Consider the following 25,762-nt stretch of genomic DNA (forward strand, 5'->3'; position numbering starts at 1 on the left):
TGCTTTCCAAAGCATTTTTAACTTTCCTGCCTTGTCCATCTCCTCCAGAGTTGAACCAGGGTCTTCCTCCAGGCTTTTAAACCTCACAGACTGGCTGAGACTACCAGATAAAAGAACTCCACCCAAAATGTAACATGGAATATTAAGCTACATTTACTATGTTAAGATAAAATCCATAGCTTGACTTACCTGGGTCACAGCATTGTTTTGTTCCACTGGGTCCCTTTAGCATTCCACAGTCCTGTACTGCTCTTCTGTATGTTACCTCTGCTGGCTTCTTTCTAACAGGCGGGGGTGATGTTGATACCCCTCTGCTGTGAACTTTCCCCTGTATACCAATAGGAAATACAGAGGGAGGTGCACCAACATTACCACTGTCGACAAGCACACCCTTAGACTCTAGGAACACACCCACATTTGTCTCACCGTAGTAAATGTTATCCCATGTTAAACATTTGATATTGTTGGTGGATCTACTCTAAAAAAAAATATGTATTTGTAATATTGCTAAACGCAGTAGTTGTCACTTTGTCACACTTTTCTGTACTCACTGGTGTGTAAATTCATATGTTTAATGAACGTAGATATTACATTTTTCTATCCATTTTTTTATGTTTAGGTTCGGATGAAGTTTTCGGTTGATGATCATAGTCATTATCTGTTCACGCCCTGTATCCTTACAAGGTGGATTCTGGGACTGTTTAGATATGATCTAACTGCAGGTAGGTGCTTTTCTTCTCTTACTGTTTGTAGTTCCACGATCCTTACTGTGTACTATTGTGTTGTACATGACGTCCAACTGTGCTGATGTAACTGTAAACCATATCCTCCTTATTGAAAGTATTGTTACAAGGAAAGCTGTGGCCAAATGTATGTGTTATATCCTCAACACGAAGACATTGCATTCAGTGTAAGGGATAAGTCAGATTATATTATTACACAGTGGGAATGTTTTTATGTAAAAAAAAATTGCTGCTTAAATTGCCCCCTGCTAATTACCTATGTGCTTCTGAATCAAAAAAATATGGTAACAGATATGATATGTCTTAGCGTTGGATAAATGCAGCTTATTTGGTTTGTTATTTGTATTCACATGTGAAATCAGTGTATTTTTCCAGTGTATCTTTTTGGGGAATCCACTCTGCTTGGCGCTGACTTTGCTGGACTAAGATTGCTCAACCTTTTCTTTTTAACAAATACTCTCTGGTATCTTTAGATATTTACTAATCCTAATATGTGATCTTGTTAGGCATATGTTCTGATGCAAGGATCTTGTACCCTTATTCTATGGGGAATGCCTTTGTTCTTGTAGTTGCAGTCTTTGTTAGAGCACGGACTGCTCACTGCTTCATTTATTTATCTGAAATATATGGTAATAGTGTCTATTTGGTATCTCGGGAGGGTGTTTGGAACGGCCAATCATTACCACATTCATACCTACAATAAAGTCAATATCTCTCACCCTTGTACATTGTAATATTAATTCCACAGGTTTCTCCTCTGTTTTAAGTTTGTGGTTTATTTGTAAAGTGCAGTGATAATAATTCCATGTTTTACTCTTTTCATACTGTCTTGTTCTTCTTCTAATGTTCTGTACTTTTATCTTCTCCCCTTACGCTTCTATTTCATTGGTAAGTTCTATGCTATGTAATCTATTTCAGTACATCTGGCAGTCTGACACACTGGGAAATGACACTAACCAAATGTTTTATTACACCTAAGAATCTGCGAAACCATCACAAGACCGTGTTCTGGAAATTGTGGCGTATGAGGGCCGCAGATTGTTCCGGGACAGGATTGTGACCTCCAAAGAGCTGAACGTTTTTGACAATATTTTAATATCGGTGCTGCAAGGAGACTGGGGCTCAGATGTCCTAGACAACGTGTCAGGTGTGATTGCATCCAAAGCCAATATCCAAGATCATTCCTTCTGGTTTTCCATCTCTTTGTGCCGACAGATATATATATATATATATACAACCTAATTGTTTCCATTCACTCAGAAAGTGAGGCGCTGTTTTCGCAATCACAGCATAAAGATCAATGTTAAGATGAAAATACACCTATTGAAAACATCCAGGACAACAAAGCCTCTTTGTCTGTCAATGATTCACTCAATAAAATCCCACACACAATATGCAAACATAATTTTTTTTATTTCTTTACACTTCTAATTACTTAAACATATTATATTAACTATTAAGTCTGGTGGGCATAAACCTTTAAGATTATAAGATGTGGTATTATGAATATTTTGCTATTCATAGATCAAAGGTTCTTAAATGATGGGTCAGGACCTAAAGCATGTGATGTAACGTCATTTAGGTTGGGCTTATCATGCAAAGCTATTCTGTATTATCGACCATTATAGTTAGTCCTGAAAATTCCTATATATATATATATATATGCATACAATAATCTAAAGGTTGTATATTAGTAATGAAACGTAACAGATGACCCCTAAACATAACTTTGTGTCCCTGCGACAAAGGGTTAAGAGTCCTTCTAAAAGTGTATTTGTTATTGATAGCTATGATAAATATATTATTATACACACTTTGACACATTTTCTATTTTACTATACTGTATAGAAACACTGTGAATGCCAGAGCTTTAAGCTAACCCTTTTTAATCCATGTGTATTTATGATGTGAGTAAAAAGTAATTGCTTCTATTGCGTGCTGGTATGTTACTACTTTTATGTTTACTTCTGCTGTTGTTGCCATGCTTTAGGCTGTTTTTATGTAACATGGGGAGCGCTGCATGAGGTGGGAGCAGTGCTTGCCCCAGGACAGCCGTTACCTCCCCATGGACGTCCACTCGGAAGGTTGAATTCTGCCGACTTTAAAGATGTCATTAACAAGGTTTGTGTGTGGATTTATTTTGACTTCTTTCTATGTAGTTTTAAAGAAAGCAATTAATTGCTTGTAATTAGCAGTTCTGCCTCACAGCACTGGGGTCATGAGTTCGATTCCCAACCATGGCCTTATCTGTGTGGAGTTTGTATGTTCTCCCCGTGTGCGTGTCAGTTTCCTCCAGTTGCTCCAGTTTCCTCCCACACTCCAAAAACATACTGGTAGGTTAATTAGCTGCTATTAAAATGACCTTAGTCTTTCTCGGTCTATGTGTATGTATGTTGGGAAATTTAGACTGTAAGCCCCAATGGGGGCAGGGACTGATGTGAGTGAGTTCTCTGTACATCGCTGCAGAATTACTGGCGCTATATAAATTGATGATGATGATGGTAGTGTCCAGCAGTGTAGCATAACTGCCAGTTCTTTCTCCATTGATTATTTTCTGATTCTGCTATTGATTTGTATGGGTCTCCTAACCTCTAGGATGCTATGTATGTGTGATTGGGTGTTTGTAGATTTGTATAGGAGTTTATGTTTACATTATTTGTTTCTTAAACTGATATGTCCTAAAAAAAATGTTGCTGCATTTAGGAGTAAGAAGTAGATGAATGTCTTGGAACAATGTGTTCAAGGTGAAGGTGCCGTGACATAGAGCTCAGGTATCCTGTGCAGCCTCAGACCGGAGATGTGTATTATTCCTGTAGTTTGGTTATAGTGAGTTTAGAAACACCAACCGAGTACTGTTATTCAGTGTCGGTGCTCATCAGTGTAGTATAACTTAGAAGGAACTTTATATCAATGTCATTTGTTTGTTAAGCATTTATGTCTTTCCAGGTCCTTTACATAAAACGCTGTTATTAAATGCTGTTATTAACCTATCACTTCTACAATAAGTTTGTTATTTCTGCAGATGTATAGAGTCACACCTCAGCCTCTAACCTTGCCGTGATGTCCTCTGTTCAGTGTATTACCTTTACATTTTTATTGTTTGGTAACTGTGTATTATTCCTTCAAGGGAGTCATTCAGTTCAGTCGGGATAACCGGGAGCTGGACATCCTTCTCTTCAATGAGGTTCTGGACTACGTGTCCCGAGTAGACCGCGTACTGAGCTTTCCCGGGGGCTCCCTCCTCCTGGCAGGACGGAGCGGTGTTGGCCGCAGAACTGTCACTTCTCTCATCAGTCACATGCACGGAGCTGTGCTCTTCTCTCCAAAGATCTCCAGAGGATATGAGCTGAAACAGTTCAAGAATGATCTAAAGCAGGTAAGTGTCATTACAGCTGAGTTATCTAGACATCGAGAGCACATTATGCATTAGCACAAGTAGATTATATATTGAAAAAACAATTTAGATCACCCCGTCAATTGCTGGAATAGACCCCATTTAAAAGCAAGTACAAAGATAAACTGTGTTTATTAGAAAAGATGATTAGTGCCGTTTGCCTTATCTGTAGTTTAATATCATCATCTATCAACGGTTCTTCCTGTCTAACCAAGCAGCCAACAAGCTTAGGTGGCTGGGATAATGCTATTATGGGAAAAAGGGATAAAGCACATAGAATTGTTGTTTCTAAACTTCAAGCTAAAGTATCATGTGATAATCTGCTGGCAATCAAAGATGCTCAAACTTTTGATCCCCGATTAATACGCTCTTAAATTCCCCCCAAATTTCTTTATATATTTATTCATCCTTACACAACCATTTACTGTAAGAGCCTCTGCAAGAAAAATGAATTGATAAATTTATCACAGTAGCAAATCTATCCAAGTTGTCTCTCCAAGGGGGGTTGATCAATTTCATTCTGAAATCACTGATCAACAAATTGCCTAGTTTAAGGGAAATAAGACAGACACTGCTCCAAGCTCAGGTGGCTTTTCGATCTCCTATTATAAAAGATTTGACAACATCTTGATTCCCCACTGTCACTCAATACAATCTTACAAGGTATCTCCTTCCCCAGGGGGAGGCTCTAGAATCACTGAGTCACGTGAAGGGTAAAGACATTCTTATCTGTTCTAGTTATCGCCACGCAACAATATTAAACGCAATGCTAACCCTAATGCTACATTTTATTACAGGTGTTGAAATCTTTACTCACACCCTTCATCTAGAGCAGGGGTAGGCAACCTGCAGCTCTCCAGGTGTTGTGAAACTACAAGTCCCAGCATGCTTTGCCAGTAGATAACCAGCAGATAGGTGGCAAGGCATGCTGGGATTTGTAGTTTCACAACCCCTGGAGAGCCGCAGGTTGCCTACCCCTGATCTAGAGTCATGGTCAGTGGCGTCCCTTTGGACCCTATAATTAAAAAGTGAATTAAACAGTGATGTCTTCTATTTCCCCCTAATATTTACTCTTGTAATACTGGTGAGATAATGGATATACACTGTGTGATGGTGGGGAACAGGAATCTAAAATGTTATTTGTGGATGATGTGCACTCACTCTTCAGCAACCAAGAATATCCTTACAAATCTTATTTAAAATAATGGATCTATATAGTACCCTTTTGGGATATAAATATTACATCGGAGGCCATGCTATTGAATGTCGCTTCAATAAAACATTATTGCTCAATCTTATTGCAAATGGCAATCAAAACTGGAAAGTATTTAGGAGTCTATATCACCTATTTTTATCAATCATTATATAAGGAAAAAACATGTATGTAGGGACTGTTCAGATATATTACTACAGTTCCTTTATGGAACAACCCAGACTCCCCAATACAAACAGGACCTCGTCTAATTATTCCAGATCTTGGATCAAATCTGGTTTTCGGCGGACCCCACTTCCTAGGGAATCCAGACCAGCACTTAACAGCCTGGAGTTGGTTTGCCATTATGGCGGGGGACCCCTGCCACGTGTCCCCCTCCTATAGTGCCACCCACACCCGGCAGGTTTGCCTAGTGCTGGTTAAGTGAAAATCGGGTGTACCCCACACAATTTGTTTCCCCGATTTTCACATAGCCAGCAGTAGGCTGGCACTAGGATTAATAGTGGCCAGCGGGGGGGGGGACCACACGCTTTTTTTTTTTTTTACTTTTATCTATTTTTAAACTTTTGATAGCTGCCAGGACCGGGTGTATAATCAGACAGTGTAATACTGATGTGTTTACTAAACACGCTGCTAGGCTGCAGCGTGTTGTATGTAGCGGTTTTTAATTCAAATTGAGGAGACTTTGTTTAATCGTAGCTTCATACATTTGAGACTTGTATAGCTAGAGTGGCAACAGGCGCGGGCTGGCATATATCAGCCCGGGGGCGCACAGGCGGCCGCATCACATGACACGCTATGCGGCCGCCTGTGCGCTGACGCAGCCGCATCCCATGTAATGAGAGGCGGCCGCCGGTCAAAATCAATAGATTTTGCAACGGAGGGGCGGCCGGCCTTCCTGCCGGCCCTAACAGCAATGCAACTGAGCGGCCCGGGGGACTGGTGCCCCCCTGCCACCCGGGCCAGCCCGCCCCTGAGTGGCAAACAGTCGGGAGTGTGATCTCTATCGATTTTGGAAATAGCGATTTTGACAGAAACACAATTACATGAAATCTCAGCTGCATACATCAGCGAGTGTCAACTCTCCAGAGAAAATCGCTGGATTTGCAAAAACGCACCTTGATACATTTACCCCCTGGTGTCTCAGGACAGGCACGAGAGGGAATGGGAGAGAATTCTGGGGTGGAGACGGAAGAGGATTATTGGGAAACAATTAGAGAAAAAACAGTCTTTAGTTCAATCTCATCCATACCTCCCAACATGTCTGTCCCATCCATTGGGACAGGGGGAGTGGTCACGTCACACTGGGGGCATATCTACACCCCCAGATGACTGCGCTAGATTGCCCATTACATACCTCCTTTTCCCCAACATTCCCAACTGCGGGACAAACATGTCTCTGGTTGGGACAGAGGGCCTCCTCTTCTGCCCTCACTGAAACAATGCGGTTTGGTAGACTTTTAAGGTCCTTCCTCGTTTCCTTATTGAGCCTCCCCATTTCTGTACGAGTTACTTGGGGAATGTCATTAACATGGTAACCCTTTCATTCAGTTTTAGATAGCATGACATGGGTAAATGCTGAAACAAAAATCCCACCTACAGGCACACTGTTTTGCCTTATTTGGACTCTTCAGTGTTGGTAGGAGGTTTTCTGCTCAGAATGTCAAGTGGAGCAACCACACTAAAACAAGCAAAGGCTTATGGAGACTTCTAGGTTTCCTAGCAACAATATACAGGTAAACAACAGCACTGCATGAGCTGTTACTTCTAGGAGCACTATTTGATGGCGAGATTAATTTAAATAATAGACTGATACCAATTAAATTTTTATCATATTAAACCATATATTTGTGTTCCTTAAGTTTGCAGCAGTCTGTCAGCCTGTGTATTCAGTAGGGTAATGTGTATTGCCCTACTGCCCTACAGGGAGTATTTATCTGCAAAAAACACATAAAGTCCAGTGCAGCTCAGGAATCCTGTTGCTAACAACGCATCATCATCACCATTTATTTATATAGCGCCACTAATTCCGCAGCGCTGTAGAGAAAACTCACATCAGTCCCTGCCTCATGGGGGCTTACAGTCTAAATTTCCTAACACATACACACAGACAGACAGAGACTAGGGTCCATTTGTTAGCAGCCAATTAACCTACCAGTAAGTTTTTGGAGTGTGGGAGGAAACTGGAGCACCCGGAGGAAACCCACGCAAACACAGGGAGAACATACAAACTCCTCAAAGATAAGGCCATGGTCGGGAATAAACCTCATAACCCCAGTGCTGTAAGGCAGAAGTGCTAACCACTGCGCCACCATGCTGCCCATATATAACACTAATGTATACCTGCGATCCCTAGACAAATACCTTGAAGGGAAAGGTATTCTTTTTTTACATGGAGTCATTTTTGTGGTGTTGCTACTCAGTATGGGTCCAGAAATTCAGCAATGAAAAAATTGTTCACTGAAAACCAAACTGCAGTCCATTGATTCCAGACCCTGCCATCTGTTCAGTTAGCAGAACCTACACACTCGGTATCTGCAAAAACGGCAGAAGTATAGCAGAATGTATTGTGTGTGTTCCTTTATTTCAAATTACTTTTATGCTGCAGTATTTTCTTTTTTAATTAAATTTTTAAACTTTTGTACAATAACGTGTTGAATCTACACCTGAATCATGGAGCAAATCTCACATTAATAATGCAGTACAAAAAGTACACATTGGATAACGCTATTAAATCTTTGTTCTCAACTCTGGAGAAATTAAAAATAACTATAAATCCAATAAAACAAAATAACAGTGTAATAATGGAAGGGTGGGGGAAGTAGAGGGTGTTGGGAACAGAGGGTCCAATCTCTGGTTAAGGCTGCAGTATTTTTATTGCATAAATGTTCTGTAAGTTAGGGAAACAAATTCAGTTACAAATGTTTAAAGTATCCACAGATGAATACCTTGGAGGGACTGCTGTCTTGATGGCCTAGTTGTTTGGGTATTTCTGAGTTTTTGCCGAACCCTTTACCGTTCCGTCTTGGTGGGAGAAAAATGATCAGTCTAAAATATACTCATTTTCTTTCTAGACCAAATAATGTTCATACTTTGAGCAAAGCAAATACTGATTTAGGTTCCCTGTAATCAAGATGAATACTAACTAACAGCTTAGGATTTATTTATGCAATGTCACAAGTTATTTATTCATCCTTCTGGGTGAAGTTCCCTCTAATAATAGCAATAGACAAATAAAAAGCCTATTGAGTTATTTATGATGCCATATGAAATACTATGGGGCTAAAAATATGACATTTCAGTTGGATAAACTAAGAAATTAAAGGGCAGATGTCGGTCTGTCTGCCACATTGTGAACGTCTGACAATTGGTCTGGTCATGAGTTTAAGCGAAAAACAAAACACCATATTTTGTAAATATGGCCCAAACGTAGAACCCAGAATACAAGGTTTTGTATATATGTATATATTGAGTGCAGCAACTTATATTAATGTTAAATCTGTGTATATATTTAAGATCACAAGCTTTAATATTGCTCACCGCTGACATTCTCTATAGAATTCCAGAAATTACAATGCTAATGTAAGATTTAACATCTTGTCATCCCATAGTCTGCAACGTTTGTTTAATTAATTAATGTTAACTCTCTTTATAATAACAGTTCATCTACATCAGCAGCTGGTCTGACATAGTGAAATTATGTTACTCTCTGTAAAGGGACAGATTAGTAGTTTGTATAACTACAGTTTACTGTGAAATACTTTCTAAGCCCTCAGCCAGAGCAGTTGTTGCTGCCATTGAGTTTCCACATGAATGTTTGTGATTATTATTGCTGCCATGATGTTATACCCAGATTCCCTTTGTCTTCAGGTCATGCAGTTGGCGGGCATTGAAGGACAGCAAGTTGTGTTTCTCCTTGAGGACTATCAGTACGTCCATCCAACAATGTTAGAGATGATCAACAGCCTACTGTCATCAGGTACTGTCACAGGATAGCTCCTTCCTCACGTGTCACCAATGTACTCCGGGGCTGCTGTACTCAGTGGAATGATTAATTTACCCTCATTACAGTTTGGAGAAGTAGCATGCACTTTTTTATAATGAGAAAAAAACAGCAAAAAAGGAAGACTAAATTAATTAATTTATTTTATAACAGTGTTTGTATTTTATAGAAGTTTTGCTTTTTTCTTAGTCTTCTATGTCTTTCATTTCTTGTTTTATGTGTTTTTTGTGTTTTCTCATTAAAACAACAATATGTTTTCTCCATAGACAGTAGAGATACTGAGTGGGTTATATTCCATGTGTAGAAGTCAGAGAATTATAGGGTAGATGAGTCCTGTACCGTGTAGTCCTCTGCTGTGCTGCTTCTCTCCATGTCTTCCGGTACCTTGCATCGGAGGTGGACACAGGCACTTCTGCTTTATATTTGTCTCTTACTTGCTGGTCATCCTGCATCCATACTCTGCTACCCCTTCAGCAGGACAAGGAGGTTCTTCAGTTGGGCATTGTAGTGCATCCTTTCCAGGAGGAGAGTGTCTGAGACAACATGATTTTTTTATGGTGGCTGTATTGGACTAGATAAGGCAGGAATGTTGTGAGCTTCTGCTGCCCATATAACGCCAGTAACCAGTAGGCACATTTACAATTTAAATGTTTGGCAGGTTTTCATTACAGATGCCAGCCTTCAGGGATGGGGAGTGGTGTACTCTTGCCAACAGATCCAAATGATGTGGACTCCTCAAGAGTTTTTCTGCTGATCAGTGTTTTGAAAATCTGTGTAATTTATCTGGGCCTCAGTGCCCATGTGTTGCTACTTAAGAGCCAGACGACCAGGGTTCAGATGGAGAACACCACTGTTGTGGCTCACCTGGACCATCAGGGTGCACTCAGTCTCCGGATCATGATGAAAGTATCTTGGATTCTATGATAAGCAGAGCAACTTGTAGATTGCCAAGATCTATAATCTACAACCCAAGTATAGACTGGGGGGCAGAATTTTTGAGAAGACTGTGCTCTCCATTTTGGAATTGATTCCATATCCACTCATATGCTCCCTTCAGAGTGCATTACTTGTGGAACAGGTTTCTCAAGCTTCTTTACAGCTAAACTTGAAGGATGTGGAAGTGGTGTACATTGACCATGAGACCCAAAGAATGTAGACTTCTCAGAAGTTTCCCACCGATTAATGCCTTGGGACTCAGGGCCATTTAACTAGCCCTGAACCCCTGGACTTCGCTCCTCTATGGCCAGGTGACCAGGGAGCAGAGGGACAACACCGTTGCAGTGGCTAACCTGAACTATAAGGGGGCACTTACTGCACAAAGGGTCAACGTTGAATCCTGCACCGGGTGGAGCGTTTTGTTCCATCATTTTGGTGATCTGCATTTTGGTTGTATAACTTGGAGGCAGACTTTCCTAGTACACCAATCTGGTTGACCTCTCTTGACCAGCCACAGCATCTCTCTTTCGCCTGACCTTCTTTCCCAATCACTCTTATTATTTTTTTTCCTAATCATAACCTGAAGTAGTTGGCTTCAGTGGCATGGCTCTTAAAACCACAATTAAAAATAAACACTTTGCCGACTCTCTTATTCAGATAATACTCAAAGCAAATATATTACAGGATTTGGAAGACATATATTGTCGGGTGCACACAATGAGGGTTCCCACCAAAGATTTTTCATCCCTATCCCTCCCTTTCTAGACAGGACTGGCCGTGACCTCCTGCCCTCTTAGCTTTTTTTTTTTTGTTGTCTCGGTCCAGAAATAAAGCTCTGCTTGCAAGGTGTGGGCCTTGTTTGGTCACCTTTCTGCACTGCCGGTGCTCAGTGTGGATTTAACCTGTTTAACCTTACCCTAACAAAGTGCTCCCTTGACAATGTTTTTTGTCAGGAAAGTCTTCCAGATGTTTGCTACTACTGCATTTAACTGCTCCCATTGACAGATACTTAGCCCATCATCTGTGCACCCTACCGCAGATGGATGAAATTTGCTTTATTGTAGAGGGACACAGACAAGCCCATTTCATAACGCATGCTCTCTATCCTTGTGCCTGCTCCACTCTGGGGATCAAGGAGTATATAATAGCATTTTTTTTTTTTTTCTGTGTATTAATTTGATATGATCTCGAATGGTGATTTCTTCCTCAAGACTATTTGATGTACGGACTGTAGTCAGCGTCCTTTCCCACGCAAATGTAACCACAGCCTGCACATTTTCCCATTTATACAGGTGAGGTTCCTGGTTTATATACTATGGAGGAGCTGGAGCCACTGTTATCACCACTAAAGGACCAGGCGTCTGAAGATGGGTTTACAGGACCATTGTTTGCCTATTTTACTTACAGTAAGCACTTCCCCTCTCGGCTGGTAAATGTCTGCATCACACAGTAGCAGGAGTATTTGTGAATACGGGTACACAGGAAGGTGATATAACCTATAGCAACCAATAGGACACACTCATTTTTCTGCTAAAGTTTAGCAAATGAAAGCAAACGTGTGATTGTCTGCTATGGGTCACAGCACTTTTTTTTGTACAGTTACTCTTGCACCAGCTTTCAGAAATGTCCCCTATATTCAGCAGTAAAAATAGCGTATATCTCAGTAAGGCATGATAAAACTAACGGCATTAATATAATAGAATTGCTCAATAGTAGGTCATAGCGCTAAGTCATTTAGAAAAACATTTATTTTTGTTAAGTTAGGACTAGACACTGATTTTATCTTGCTAAAATAATTTTAATACATGTGTAACCTCCTGTAAATAAAACCTGTTTAAATTATTGGTGTAATCAACTCTGTACTCAGTATTAGGAACATGTTTATTACAAGGGTATATTGCCCCTAGTATAGATTATAAAGATCTTTAAAGACAGAAGTCACTTTTCACATGTACTGTGGTATTAGGAACTTCTCAATAACTGCTAATATCCTTATAATTTACAGTAAGTACATTTTACATTTACACTGGACAGACACTGACATTACCGATGTTTGTGGTGAGAAAGTCGTTGTGCTTTGGGAATAATTCAGTTTAGAATTTGTAGGTAATTGAAAGCTTGTCCTTGTGTACCCACATGTGTATTGCAACAAGCAGACTCCTCTCACTGGGATGTTTCACATTATTCTAGGAGTTCAGCAGAACCTGCACATTGTCCTCATCATGGATTGCACCAATACAAACTTCACACTAAACTGCGAGAGTAACCCAGCTTTGTACAAGAAATGCTCCGTGCAGTGGATGGAGGGCTGGTCTGATAGGAGTATGAAAAAGGTATGTCATTTAATACCCCATTCATACTGCACCAAAATCCCGGGTTTTTCCCGGGGCGAGCTCAAACGACCCGGGTCTTGGTGCAGTATGAATGGTACAAGTCAAAGAACCGGGGTCTTCAACCCGGGATTTATCGAGGGGTAATTCCCGGGTCGGACCCGGGTTGCCTGCACTATGAATGGTGCAACCCGGGTTTTTCAACCCGGGTTGCACAGAAAACAAGATGATTGGCTGTCTGCCTGTCTCTGGAGGATTTAAAGCAGGAGAATACAAAGAATGTATATGAAAAGAGAAATTTTATTAATGGCTATTACATACATAAATATACCATTGGGTATACATGATTGGAGATATATAGAGAAGGCATACCATCACTATTGTACTTTTTTTATATATATAAATCATGCTAATAGATAGAGTATATTTCCCTTTAAAGGTTACTTGTCCTGATTAAAGTGCAGTGCTGTGTATTTATTTGGGTGTCTGATGTAGCTGATATCCCACATTACAGAGGTACAAAGTCTGGGAAATACTAGTTGTGTGAAAGGAAGCAAAGTTCAGGTTTTTCTGCCAGGATTTAAACACTGGAGCAGCATCCAGTCTTCATTTTTCAGCCAATGAAAACTGCTCTGGTGATGATTCCCACAAATTGCCAGGGCACAGATTTGTGCAGTATGAATGGGGTCAACCCGGGAAATTCCCGGGTCCGAGGGGCAGTATGAATGGTGTTTCTGAGCTGGGACACTCCGAGCCCCGGCAAAAACGTGGCTTGAAAAACCCAGGATATTGCCGGGGCGGCAGTATGAAAGCGGTATAAGTGACGTGTAACTGTAATCCTTATTAAGGAGAGACTGGCCATTGATAAAACTTTTTTTTAGTTTTGCTTACTCCTTGATTTTATTTCAGCACAAGCTAGGCTTCAATCTATCGATGTAGCATTTACAGTCACTGTACACCAGTACATCTTGCATGATCTGAAGGCTGCTGGGATGGGATGAAATAGATTTTAGAATGCGGATTTGCTTGTACTGCACTCTGAATTGTCCTGGTGATTTGCTTGTTCTGCACTCTGAATTGTCATGGTGATTTGCTTGTTCTGCACTCTGAATTGTCATGGTGATTTGCTTGTTCTGCACTCTGAATTGTCATGGTGATTTGCTTGTACTGCACTCTGAATTGTCATAGTGATTTGCTTGTTCTGCACTCTGAATTGTCATGGTGATTTGCTTGTACTGCACTCTGAATTGTCATGGTGATTTGCTTGTACTGCACTCTGAATTATCATGGTGATTAGTTAACTACTTTTTCTGATTTTTATACATTTTGCTGCAGATTCCAAGAATGTTATTTTCAGACACAACAAGTTCCGAGAAGAGCCAGCGCTCTGAGTACAAGAAGCCGTCATCAGGTAGGTATATTGCCTTACTCTGTCCTACATTTAAGCAGTTATGGCCTAGATATTGTTATCATGGTTTTTCAATTTGTGTCTCTAAAGGGGAGGCTGAATTTTATAACTCCTTCTTAACGATCCATGAGTCTTGTAAAGCACACGGCGCCACTCCAAGACGATACATGACCTTCCTTCATGTCTATGGCTCACTCTTCAGCAGCAAGAAAACAGAGCTGACCAAGAAACAGCAGCATTTACAGGTACAGTAAGTCATGGGGTCTGTGTGCTTCCATCATTTGGCTGCATAAAGCCTATGGAGATGACGATCTCATTGCCAGATTGCATATTTATGGCTTGTTTGGCCTTACTTTACCAGGTCCTGGGACCATTTTGCCAAATAACACAGCCTGGGTCATATTTTATTTTGCATTGACAACACAGCCAGTGTGGCAGATTCTGCGTATAATAATAAATAACAAGGTTCTTTATACTAATAACCTACTGTGTGTAAGAATGCTTTATTAGGTATCATAGTAAAATATGGTACATTGTAGGTTCTGCTCTATGATCTTTTTAGACACACAAAAGAATAGACACTTAGGGGGGTATTCAATTGTTCCTCCGGCCGCCGGAAAAACGAGCGCGTTAAAACTATTACCGTTTATACGGTAATATTGCACGCAAAAAACGTTAATACAATAGTTTACTCGCTGAATTTCATCTCGCAGCTCAGGGAGCTGCGAGATGAAATTCAGCGGGTAATTACCGTATAAACGGTAATAGTTTTAGAGCGCTCGTTTTTCCGGCGGCCGGAGGAACAATTGAATACGCCCCTTAGAGAGTTTACGGTATGCTTGGTGGCAACTGGAAATCAAGAGTCTGGCTAACCTCCGACGAGAACCTTAAAAATACATACACCAGCACCTGCCTAGAATCTCTGGAGTAATAAATGTACCATTAAAACACTTACAGTCCACCTTCCAATAATATCATTAAAGTTTTCATTATTCATACCGAATATATAAGACAATAATAACAATATTATCATAACCGATGTGTAATGTTATGATTAATGAACCTAATAATGTGCACTAATGAATACCAGCTATGGCATGTAACCTTAGATGGATACATATATCATGCAGCGCCTACCCAATTAAAGGGTCTAATATGAATGCATTCTAAATGACAACAAGGCGTACAGATGATATATTAACAAAACACAGATAAAAGAATATGATTTTATTAATCTTTATCAGATGTAGAGTTTGCTTTTATGGGGATCATTTTATTAATGTGGGAAACTCGTCCTTCTAGATTGTGAGTGTTTGGCTATGTCACCCTCCTCACCTCACAGCATTGATCTGATTACCCTCCTACTGACTTCCTCATACAAGGCCACACTTCTAAAGATAGGCTTCTAATGATATCAATCCACACTAAATAGCTAATTGTTCATGGTAGAATGTGAATTCACTCATTTAAAATTTTCAAGGCAAAATAAATTATTGCTAGCAAATCTGTATAGTATGAAGTATGTACAGTGCAGGTTCTAAATATACAAATGTTGTCTTTTACTGAGATGAAAGCTATTTCTTTAAATATTTGATTGTCACATATATACTATTGAAATACAATGGGGCATATTACTATGTAAGCTGTTATGAGCAGGGCCCTCTTCCCTCCTGTGTCTACACCATTTCTTCACCTTCAACTTCACGGTACCAGCTATACTTGTAGCTGTTGGAGTCTTGGTATTACTCGTCTTTGTTCTGTACTGTTTTACCCCGCATGGTCTCCTCTTTGTACAGCGCTGTGTGGAACCTTATAAATAAAGGGTAATGATAATTTTTTCTGCTGCAAAACAAATAAAGCCTCAGGTCAGCTGGTTTCCCTACAGCACCATCGTGCGTAACACAAAACCAGGATTTCTTCCTGAATAATCTGTCATTTTCATGTGATAGTTTTTACTAAGGCCACAGCCTGTTGGCTAATTCAGTACTGAACAATAATTAGATCAAGGCCTCAGCTTGTGCATTTTACAGGTTGGTCTCCAAAGGTATCGGCTAAACTTATTATTTACATGCAGATTAGTTGCTTAAGTTAGATCAATGCCGCAGTTCACTAACCTGACCGGGTGGTCTCTAAGGATAACCCCTGAGTTGCTATATTTAGATCAGGGCCATAGCTTGCTGAGCTGTCATTGGGTCTCTGGCGATTGGTGTAGAGCAGCCCAATTTTCGCCCCTAGAGTCTGTTTAGCTATGACAGCTTTGTTACTCCCCTCCCCCGTCATAGAACAGAGAGACTACTACATGTAAAAACAATGCCAACACCTCAAGAATACCTTTACATTGCAACTACAGCAATGCATGATTCCACAATAATAAAATAACTATATATATAATTTTGCCTTACAGTACAATAACATAAGACCAATATATCAGAACATCACAAAGCTGTTGTATTATGATACCATTATAATGCATTAATACGATTGATAGGGCTAAACTTTGCAGGTAGACTTACCACCACCTTTAATGAAGTTGGGAAACCTCCTACAATATGATTAATATTATTATAGTACAGTTATAAATTAATCTTTTAATATTTCCATTAGACAAACACAAAGAGAAAATGTTCCTTAATATAACAGGATCATTTTCCATTTAGGATGGTTAGATTTTTATGGAAGGACTGTAATATATTCCGAGCAAGGAGTAATTAGAAGAATCTAAAAATACAAGACTGTGAAGCAGTTATATTGCTTATTACACAGTTGTTGTGTTAAGTAGGGTCTGAATTGTCTGGGTAAAAAAAATGACCTCCAATCATGTTTGCTGGAGAGAAGCTCGGTGGCTTGGAGCACAACAATAATAAGGCAGTTTAGCATTCTAATCAACATAGCTAGTATGCTAAAGAGCCCTCACAACATGCTAATCACAGCCACGGTGTAGGGGACTGACAAGAGGAATGAAGTCCTGATGGGGAGGGGTAGATCATAGAGACAACAGAGTCTCCTTATTGCCATATATTTTGGGGTTCAGAGTATGCTTGCAATCTATTTTGAATGCATTGTAATGACATGTTTTTATGTAGGCTGGAGTATCAAAACTCAATGAGGCCAAGTCTCTTGTAGACGAACTTAAAGGAAAAGCTGGAGAACAAAGCTTATTGTTAAAAACTAAACAGGCTGAAGCTGATGGCGCTCTACAAGAGATCACAACATCAATGCAGGTAACGCTTTAATATTGCACATATATAAACACATGGGCAGGCCTGTAAATGGAGGCATTTAGAACAAGAAATACAATGACGCACAATATTATGCATAAAGTAGTGCTTAACAAAGCTCTGTACAACAAACAATTGACACTGTCACTCATGTGCATGCTGACGTAACAAGACAATGTAGACACAACAGCACAGTAGATATATCAGCAATGATTGTACATTATGTATATTACATACCCAAGTTATATTAATTGCCTGCACACTGTAGATGCATCTGTTTTGTTGGAGTGAACAAATTATTAATGAGGTTGCAGCCTATCGATTCTCTAGGAAGCTGTTGACATTGCTGAAGCATTAGGAGCGATATTAATAACATTTAAAAAAAAGTGCTCAATTGTACTTGTAGCTCATTCATGTTTTTTAATATTTAATCACCACTTCTTTGAAATCTTTACATTTCAGAAGAACAGAAGTGCCTAATGCTCCTGTGAGAGCACTTTAAATTTTTTCACAATCTCTGAAACGCTTCCCCTTTCTATATTCCCTTCCTACAGAGAATTTGATTATTAATATTATTTTTGTAACCAAGGCACTCAGGAGAGAATAGAGAGGAACGTGGAGAGAGAGAGATAAAAACAACATTCCACAAAACTTTTTACAGGAGATCGAAAGCTCGTAAGGGTGGGTGCGCAGTGTGCCCCAACAGATTCAGGAAAAAGGATTAAACTTAAGTACAAAAATCCTGCTTTTTCTGACATCCTAAGACAATGGGACTTCTCAAAGTTGCCTATACGAGTGGGTGCCCTCAGGAGTTGCAGTGTGCAGAACCTTCAGTCCAAAACTAGCATCTTTAGACATGAAAACGTTTAAAACTTAGTAAACGTAAAAATTGGTAGGATATGCTTCTAAGCTGTGAAGAACAGAATTCCCTGTTCAAATGAAAGTGTGACGGATCAGCAAAGTAATCCATCTCACAATTGTTTGCTTAAAGGCATGCAAACCTCTCTGGTGGGCATCAAATGAGAACCAAGAAGTATGGAATTTGCTGGCACTATATATATACAATGTTGATGATGATCAGTTTCCTTAAACTCAATAGTCATATAAACATAAATCTTCAGAGTCCTAACACCATGCAACGCAGTGAAGTGAAAGAAGCGAGGAAATGCCAGAATTGCAATATCCTGACTTATATGAAACCTAGAAGCTCCCTTAGACTGAAAGGATGCCATTGTCCAAAGGACATCTCTGTCCTCCTGAAAAAAGATTCATTGACATCTATAATGCCATCAGGAATACGGTCAAATCCCAAGGAACTATAGAAAGGCTGTATAAAGGTTAAAAATAAATAATGCCATTTAAGAAAGTCTGCACTTGCGGTAAAGTGCCACCCTTTTCTGAAGGAAGACACGGCTGACAATGCTGGAATATTTTGTTTTATTCAACGCATGGTTTCTGCCATTGCTATGGAGCTCCTTCTTCCTCCCGTTGATTGATGTATGCCACATACAACTGGAGATGTCCTCTGACCAGAGCTTTTAGCTCCACTCTTAGTTCAAACTAGCACATTTAACTGGAAGCCTGGCTTCCTCAGGAGACCAAAGACCTTGAACCCACATTAAAGTGACAGTGCTCAACATCGAAGGCTGGAGTCCGTGGTCCATTTGTCCAATGCCAAATGACAAAGGGATGGCTCCTGTTGAGGCTGTGTACTCTAAGGTGCAAGGAGCGAGTGGCCTGTCTTTAGAAACTGTTTGATGATATGGCTGGTCAAATGAGTGTGAGACTAGTTACATTTCAATATAAGCTTGATCTAAAACACTCTAGATTGAGAATGCACAAACTGCAGTGTCTAGTCTAGTGTTGACACCACCTTCCTAAGGATTCTCATGCCGAAATGAGCAGATCCGTTTGAGAGCTGATAGAGACTTTATTATTTTGTGCAGTGAGTGTATCTTCTCTTGAGGCAAGAACACTTTATGCTTTCAGGCGTTGAACAGCAGAGCCAGAAGACAAGTCTCTGGGTAAGAACTAGATTGGATTTCTGATAGTCAATGATCCACCCAGGTTCATTCTAAAGTGTGTGTCATTTCTCTCACATGAGCATGAAATAAAGTACGGGACCCCGCCTTGATCAAGAGATATCCCAGATAAGGAAAGATGATCACCCCTTTGGATCTCAGACAAGTATCCCTGACCGCCATGATCTTCATGAATACCAATAGTCTTGTTGCAAGGTAGAGATAGAAATTGGAAATTGTAAGGTCAAACTGTGAGTTTGAGAAGACATTGACAGCCTTACCAGACTGCAACATGCAAGTAAGCATTCTGGATGAACTTGTGCAGTTCTGTTCTGGATATGAAAGATCTCAGAGATTCCATCTTGAACCTGTCTACTTGAATCTGAGTGTTCAGAGTCGTGAGGTTCAAATTGGGCGAAAAGTTTCCATTTGGTACTAAGCAGAGGTTGGTATAGAACCCCATTCCCTTTTGGTTTGCCGACAGTGTGACCCCCTGTCATAATTATTGTGCAAATAGCTTCCTATAAAGTCCTGTGTCTTATTAGGTCGCCAAGAGCGCTGGTGCTGACTGCCCAAATCTGATTTTACCTCTGTTGCCCTCTTAAGGGGCAGTGAACTGTCCCCATGAGGTCTGTCCTCTTACTTTACCTATAGTGTGAAAAGATAGAATCCTGGGGCACCTCTTGAATGCGTTCCACAAAGATTAGTAATTCTGAGTCTGCCAGATTGAAAACCCCTCCAAACACTGCTAAGAGCCCTTTACATGCAGAGACTTAAATTGTTCCAAGAGACCGTCCTTTCATGAAATGAAAGCTGCTACATATATCATTCATGCCTGAGGTCCACAGCATTTGTAAAAGGAATTGTAGTGGTCTTTGACAATTGTGCTATGGGAGCATCCAGCTTTGCTTTCAGACTCGCAATAGGTGAGAGAGTCTACAAGTTGCGTGATAGCTGAATCCTGTGTTCCGGTTTTTCTCACACTTCCCTAATAAGTCCCCTAAATTATGAGAATAAGGGAAGGAAATAATCTGTTTCTTCTTTCTTTTTGACAGCGTGTTATTCGGCACTGCTGTCTTGAGTGTTTAGAGCTTGATGCACTGCACTAAATTATCCACACCCTATTGTCTTGTGGAATCCAAGGAACCCTCATTGTTCAAGTCCACAGCTGCCATACCCTACTCCTTAGAGGACAACTCTGAGTCTGAACCCTCATAGGACTGGAATACGTAGAACTCTGAAGTTCCAGAGTCTCAGCAGGAGAGGTGGAATCTAGAATCCTGTCTAAAGAGGAGGAAACCTTAATGTCCTTGCTAGACTGCTGGCTCATTGGGATTTGTCTCAAGGCCAAAGGACCCCTGACTGAGATACCTCAGATGAAGTGACTCTTCCATTGAGGTTTCAGCAGAGTAGGCACAAGCAAGGTTTTCTTTGCTGTCTGGGGTTTAGACTGATAAAACCTGAGGTAATTTGACTTCCATTTTGAAAACTTATAAAATGGAACAGACTCATCCCCTCCAGATTCACCTCTGGAATTGCTCCCTTTATCAGACATAATAGATAAAGATGAGATACAAATTACAGCTGCAGTACACAAGCACAAGGGAGAATGACCCTATATAGCCACAAGCTCAGCCAGTGTGTGCAGGCAGAACCCACACAGAATCCTGTCTCACTCTAATACTCTCCTCACTGTCCAGAGGGCACAACCTTTTTGACCAGACTATGCCTAGTAAGGGGCTGCTGTATACAGGAGCCCCATCTTTACCCACCACCCTTACACTGGTGGCACTGCACTAAAATGCACATTCTGGTTTTTGTAAGTTGAACGTGACTGTGGGCTCCCCTCTGGACTTCACATCAGCAGACTGTGAGGCTGTCTGGATGCTGCTGGCCGCGTTGGTGGTGAAGTGGTTAAATTAAGTAAATTAAATAAAATCCTTTGCTGCCAGAGACAGCCCTGATGAACTGCACTCTACTCCTGTCAGCACTCCAGGGCGGGGCTATACGAGAGGGAGAAGTTTCAGACTTTGTAAAGAAAATTTAATGTGCCAAACTCCTGCCTGAACCATTTATACCCCATCATTAGTGTCCCCCATATGATGTAAGAGAAAATTAGTGATGTTTTAGTGCGCTGCATGATATGATCACATCAGGCTCCTACGGGACTTCTCGCTGAATTAAGTGAAAAGATGTTATCACAACCTCTGCCGGGTAAAAACCTAGTTTCACACATTTAAATATGCAATTACTATATATTTGGTGAGTTTGACAAACTAAAAATAAAATAGTAAATATGTAATTTAACCAGGGATGGCCACATTTTTGCATCTAACTGTATAATGCTTTTTCTAAGCACAATGGGCCTGGATCATTAAAGAGGGAAAAGCAAAAAAAGGAGTAACTTTGCACCTTAGCAAAACCATGTTGCATTGGAGGGCAGGTAAATTTAAAATGTGATGGTAGATTTATAGGTGGGATAGGGCATGTCCTAGATCATCTTTAAATTTCAGTGTAAAAATAAAGCTATATTTGTGTGCTACATGACAGCTATTCAACTTACATGCAAAATAATAAGCTAATTAATCTCTTGCACTGTAACATGGTCTGTCCAAGATCAGATGTACTCCTTTTTTGGCTTGCTCTCCTTAATGACTCAGGCCTCATGTCTGTATTTGGGAAAAAAATATTTCCACTAACACTTTCACAGATGTATCTACAAATATAATATATGTTTCCTTTCTTAATTAGCTATAATGCTGTGATGATGGCATGCCCGGCAGTGGGGTGCGTTAAGTGGGACAGGAGAGATGGACATCTGATTTTGTCAGCTTATTGTGCACTAAGAAATCTTCCTTGTTTTACAGAACGCCAGTGATCAGAAGACCGAAATGGAGAAAATAAAACGCAGAATTGTAGAGGAATCCGCTAAGATTGAAGCAAGAAAAAGACAAATTGATGATGAACTAAAAGATGTTCAGGTAGCAAGATAAAAACCTAACATACCAATTGATCTCTGGCATCCTAGAACATTATCACATATATGTAAACAGTCCCAGACCATTGAAACTGTATTTATTAATTGCGTCGCAGCTGTGTGGAAAGTATTGCACTATGTTATCAGGAGATAACTGACTTTCAGGAGAGTTAGAAATTAGAAATCTGATATACATAGGAAAACATTCTCCCCCCAACTTCCCCAACGATCATAGCTTTCTCGGAAATGTCTTCAGTTCTACAAAAAAAATTATAATTTGACATATTTGTATGTATTTATAACTGTGCCTCGTTTTGTGTTACAGCCACTGGTGAATGAAGCAAAGCAAGCGGTGGGGAACATTAAGCCGGAGTCTTTGTCAGAGATCCGATCGTTACGCATGCCTCCTGATGTCATCCGCGATATTCTGGAGGGTGTGCTAAGGCTCATGGGTATCTTTGATACATCATGGGTAAGCATGAAAAGGTAAGACCTGTATATGTGCTGTGCCTGCATAGCAATGTAGAGTTATGTTGTATTACACAACCTCATCACTTACCTGTAGGGTTTCTGCAGTACATACCTAACCTTTTAGGACCCTTTTGCAGTTTCATCTTGTAAACGAAGTTATAATCTTTTTTAATTAAGCAATGTATAGCTTGCATAGAAATAGTTAATGTAGAAGCCAATTAGTTCAAAATAATTAAGGTGCAGGGGCCTGATTCATTAAGGATGTTAACTTAAGAAACTTCTTATTTCAGTCTCCTGGACAATACCATGTTATAATGCAAGGAGTGCAAATTAGTTTTCTGTTTTGCACAAAAGTTAAATACTGACTGTTCTAAACGTCAATTCAGCTGAACTGCTGTCATGTGTCAGGTTTCCCATTGGATGCAGTCATATTGGTCAATAAATTCTGGGGCCTGATTCATTAAGGATCTTAACTTCTTATTTCAGTCTCCTGGACAAAACCATGTTACAGTGCAAGGGGTGCAAATTAGTATTCTGTTTTGCACATAAGTTAAATACTGACTGTTTTTTCATGTAGCACACACATATATCAACTTTAAATATCAGTGTACAAATAAGCTATCAAGTATTTGTGTGCTGCATGAAAAAACAGTCAGTATTTAACTTATGTGCAAAACAGAACACTAATTTGCACCCCTTGCATTGTAACATGGTTTTGTCCAGGAGACTGAAATAAGAAGTTTCTCAAGTTAAGATCCTTAATGAATCAGGTCCCAGATCTTCATACTTAAAGGTGTTCCAATTAAATTAATGACCTATGTGTCAAGGGTGAGACTGTTTACTTCAAACCCCCCAGAAATACCTCCTTTATAGAGATAAGAGTGAGACAAGAACACAAGATTTACAGATGTCTTTGTACAATTGATGGTTATACAATGTAAAGGATTGTGTTAATTATAATACTGTGTAACCACAAGAGGGTATGCTATGTTTTCTGTATAAATATTAGTATACCAGTTTCAGTAAAGCAGAACTGATTATTCCAGACAACTGTGTGTGTGTCTCAATTCTCCAGTGCGCACTGTATACCTGAATTAGAAGGGATTTTACAGGTGGAAAAAGTTCTATTTTTAACAATCTGCCATGCTTGACTGGGACATCTATGGAAGTGTATGTGTTATAACTAATAGGACATTTGAAATGAAGGAGCAGGAAACACTCCCACTTTTCTGAGAATACTGTCTTATATCGTCGTACTTTCTTCCTCCTAAGCTTTCTGGCCAAGCGCGGGGTGCGGGAAGAAATTGTGACTTTTGACGTGAGAAATATCACAAAAGAAATCCGCGATAGCGTGGAAGAGCTCCTTGAAAAGAATATGACGTCTTTTGAAGCCAAGGTACATTTTTTACTAGTGTAAACCTAAACATCGATATATTATATTTCTATTCATTTATGTTTGTCTCGTGTCCTCCCGGCAGAACGCTAAAAGAGCCAGTGCTGCGGCAGCACCTCTGGCCGCCTGGGTGAGAGCGAATGTACAGTATTCTCATGTATTGGAGAAAATCCAGCCCCTGGAGAAAGAGCAGGCGGTGCTGCAGTCGTATGTATTAGATATAATCCCATTACTCCATTCACAGTCACTTGGATGTTCTACTATTCAGTACCACCATGAAACAGCCACAGCTTATGGCCTATGTCATCAGTGTCTTCATATCTCTCTGTATAGGAAGCTGAAGGGAGTGATATAATGTAAATAAATGAGACACTATCTTCCTGGCAGTATTCCTAAAAGGGATGAGGTCCTGGAAAGTAAATCATTGTTGGGGACAAGGAGTTGTCCCCAAAAAGGAGTTTCCAGACGTCTAAAATAGTATTCTAAGGGTAGAACTCGGATCCTCCACGTTTGGCCCAGCACTTTTAGTTAGGTCTATATTATGGCACTAGCCAATCTGAGCTCTGAATATTGCAGCCACTTAATGGTGATGGGGGCCTTTATGTGTACCCTTCATTTTAGGCGTGTCTCTGATTATATTCAGGAGTCTCTAGAAATGAACATTAGAGGGGACAGACCCCAGACACATTCTGTTCTCTCTGGATCCTTGGTATTTGCTTCTCCTGATCAGCTAAGATAACAATTAATTGATTACTGTAGCAAAGTATCTTATGAGACCTCAAGCTCATATGGCTCAATATTGACTCATACAAAATCCTGCGTACTCTGATTCCATTGAGAAGAGAGTTAAAAGCATTTCCCTGGTGTTTATCATAGTGGATCGAGTTTATAGCTTTAATAGTATCATGTCTTTGCATCACAGAGACTGACAAATCCTATTTAGTCTGAGTGAATGAGACCATGGGCCTGATGCATCAGACATGTATCTGCTGATTTTGAGCGTGTCGTACCCAAAATCACTCTGCACATGCCCAGAACCGGGAGACACGCCAGTAAGCGCAGCCCCGTCTTAGAACGCAAAGGACACTTACTACAGCCTACAATTTTTGGGAGTGAACAGGGCAGGGAAGGGGTGTATGTAGCGCACGCAGCCACGTCCGAATCCAGCTCTGGGTATCTCAGAGTTACTTGTTTTTCTGCCGTATCTCTTGCTCCAGCCACAGGGCTAGTCTGAGTCCTGATCAGTAATGATGACAGTCTCGTGTGCATGCTATAACATGTGTTTGCAATCAGGAGCAACTGTATAAATGTATTTTATGTTCAGTAAACATTAAGAACATCCTAATAAATGTATTCCATGAGAAAGAAAAAACTTTTGATCAGTAATGCCTTTATTTTGGTGGCATTACATTATATATGTAGTATATTTTCTGTGTGTATTGGATGTATCCTGCAGTGTCCTGTGTTGTAGAGCACAGCAGACCTACACCCAAATTCAGTAGTGCTTGTATCTTGAGATCTGTGCCTTGATTAATTTGGGCGTGTACAAAGCCGAAATACTTGCATTTTAAACTGAAACGCAGGTTGTGCTCAGAATCCATGCCTTGATAAATCGAGCCCCAGGAGACTAATCTATTATTTATTATTTTGGTTAC

At 40.2% G+C, this 25,762-nt stretch overlaps 1 protein-coding gene across 1 annotated transcript in view; it reads left to right on the plus strand.

The window, feature by feature from the left end:
• DYNC2H1 (dynein cytoplasmic 2 heavy chain 1) overlaps positions 1-25,762 on the plus strand; it is a 350,876-nt gene that overhangs the window by 115,742 nt on the left and 209,372 nt on the right. The window contains exons 47-60 of the mRNA XM_075198801.1: positions 620-722; positions 1,723-1,890; positions 2,734-2,864; positions 3,871-4,119; positions 9,221-9,329; positions 11,582-11,695; positions 12,480-12,622; positions 13,955-14,030; positions 14,118-14,272; positions 17,111-17,248; positions 22,134-22,247; positions 22,569-22,729; positions 23,987-24,110; positions 24,193-24,314. Of these exons, the coding sequence (XP_075054902.1) occupies positions 620-722; positions 1,723-1,890; positions 2,734-2,864; positions 3,871-4,119; positions 9,221-9,329; positions 11,582-11,695; positions 12,480-12,622; positions 13,955-14,030; positions 14,118-14,272; positions 17,111-17,248; positions 22,134-22,247; positions 22,569-22,729; positions 23,987-24,110; positions 24,193-24,314 (1,907 nt within the window). The remainder of the gene's footprint in view (positions 1-619; positions 723-1,722; positions 1,891-2,733; positions 2,865-3,870; positions 4,120-9,220; positions 9,330-11,581; positions 11,696-12,479; positions 12,623-13,954; positions 14,031-14,117; positions 14,273-17,110; positions 17,249-22,133; positions 22,248-22,568; positions 22,730-23,986; positions 24,111-24,192; positions 24,315-25,762) is intronic.

The sequence above is a fragment of the Mixophyes fleayi genome, chromosome 2, assembly GCF_038048845.1.
Source record: "Mixophyes fleayi isolate aMixFle1 chromosome 2, aMixFle1.hap1, whole genome shotgun sequence".
Taxonomy (NCBI): Eukaryota; Metazoa; Chordata; class Amphibia; order Anura; family Limnodynastidae; genus Mixophyes; species Mixophyes fleayi.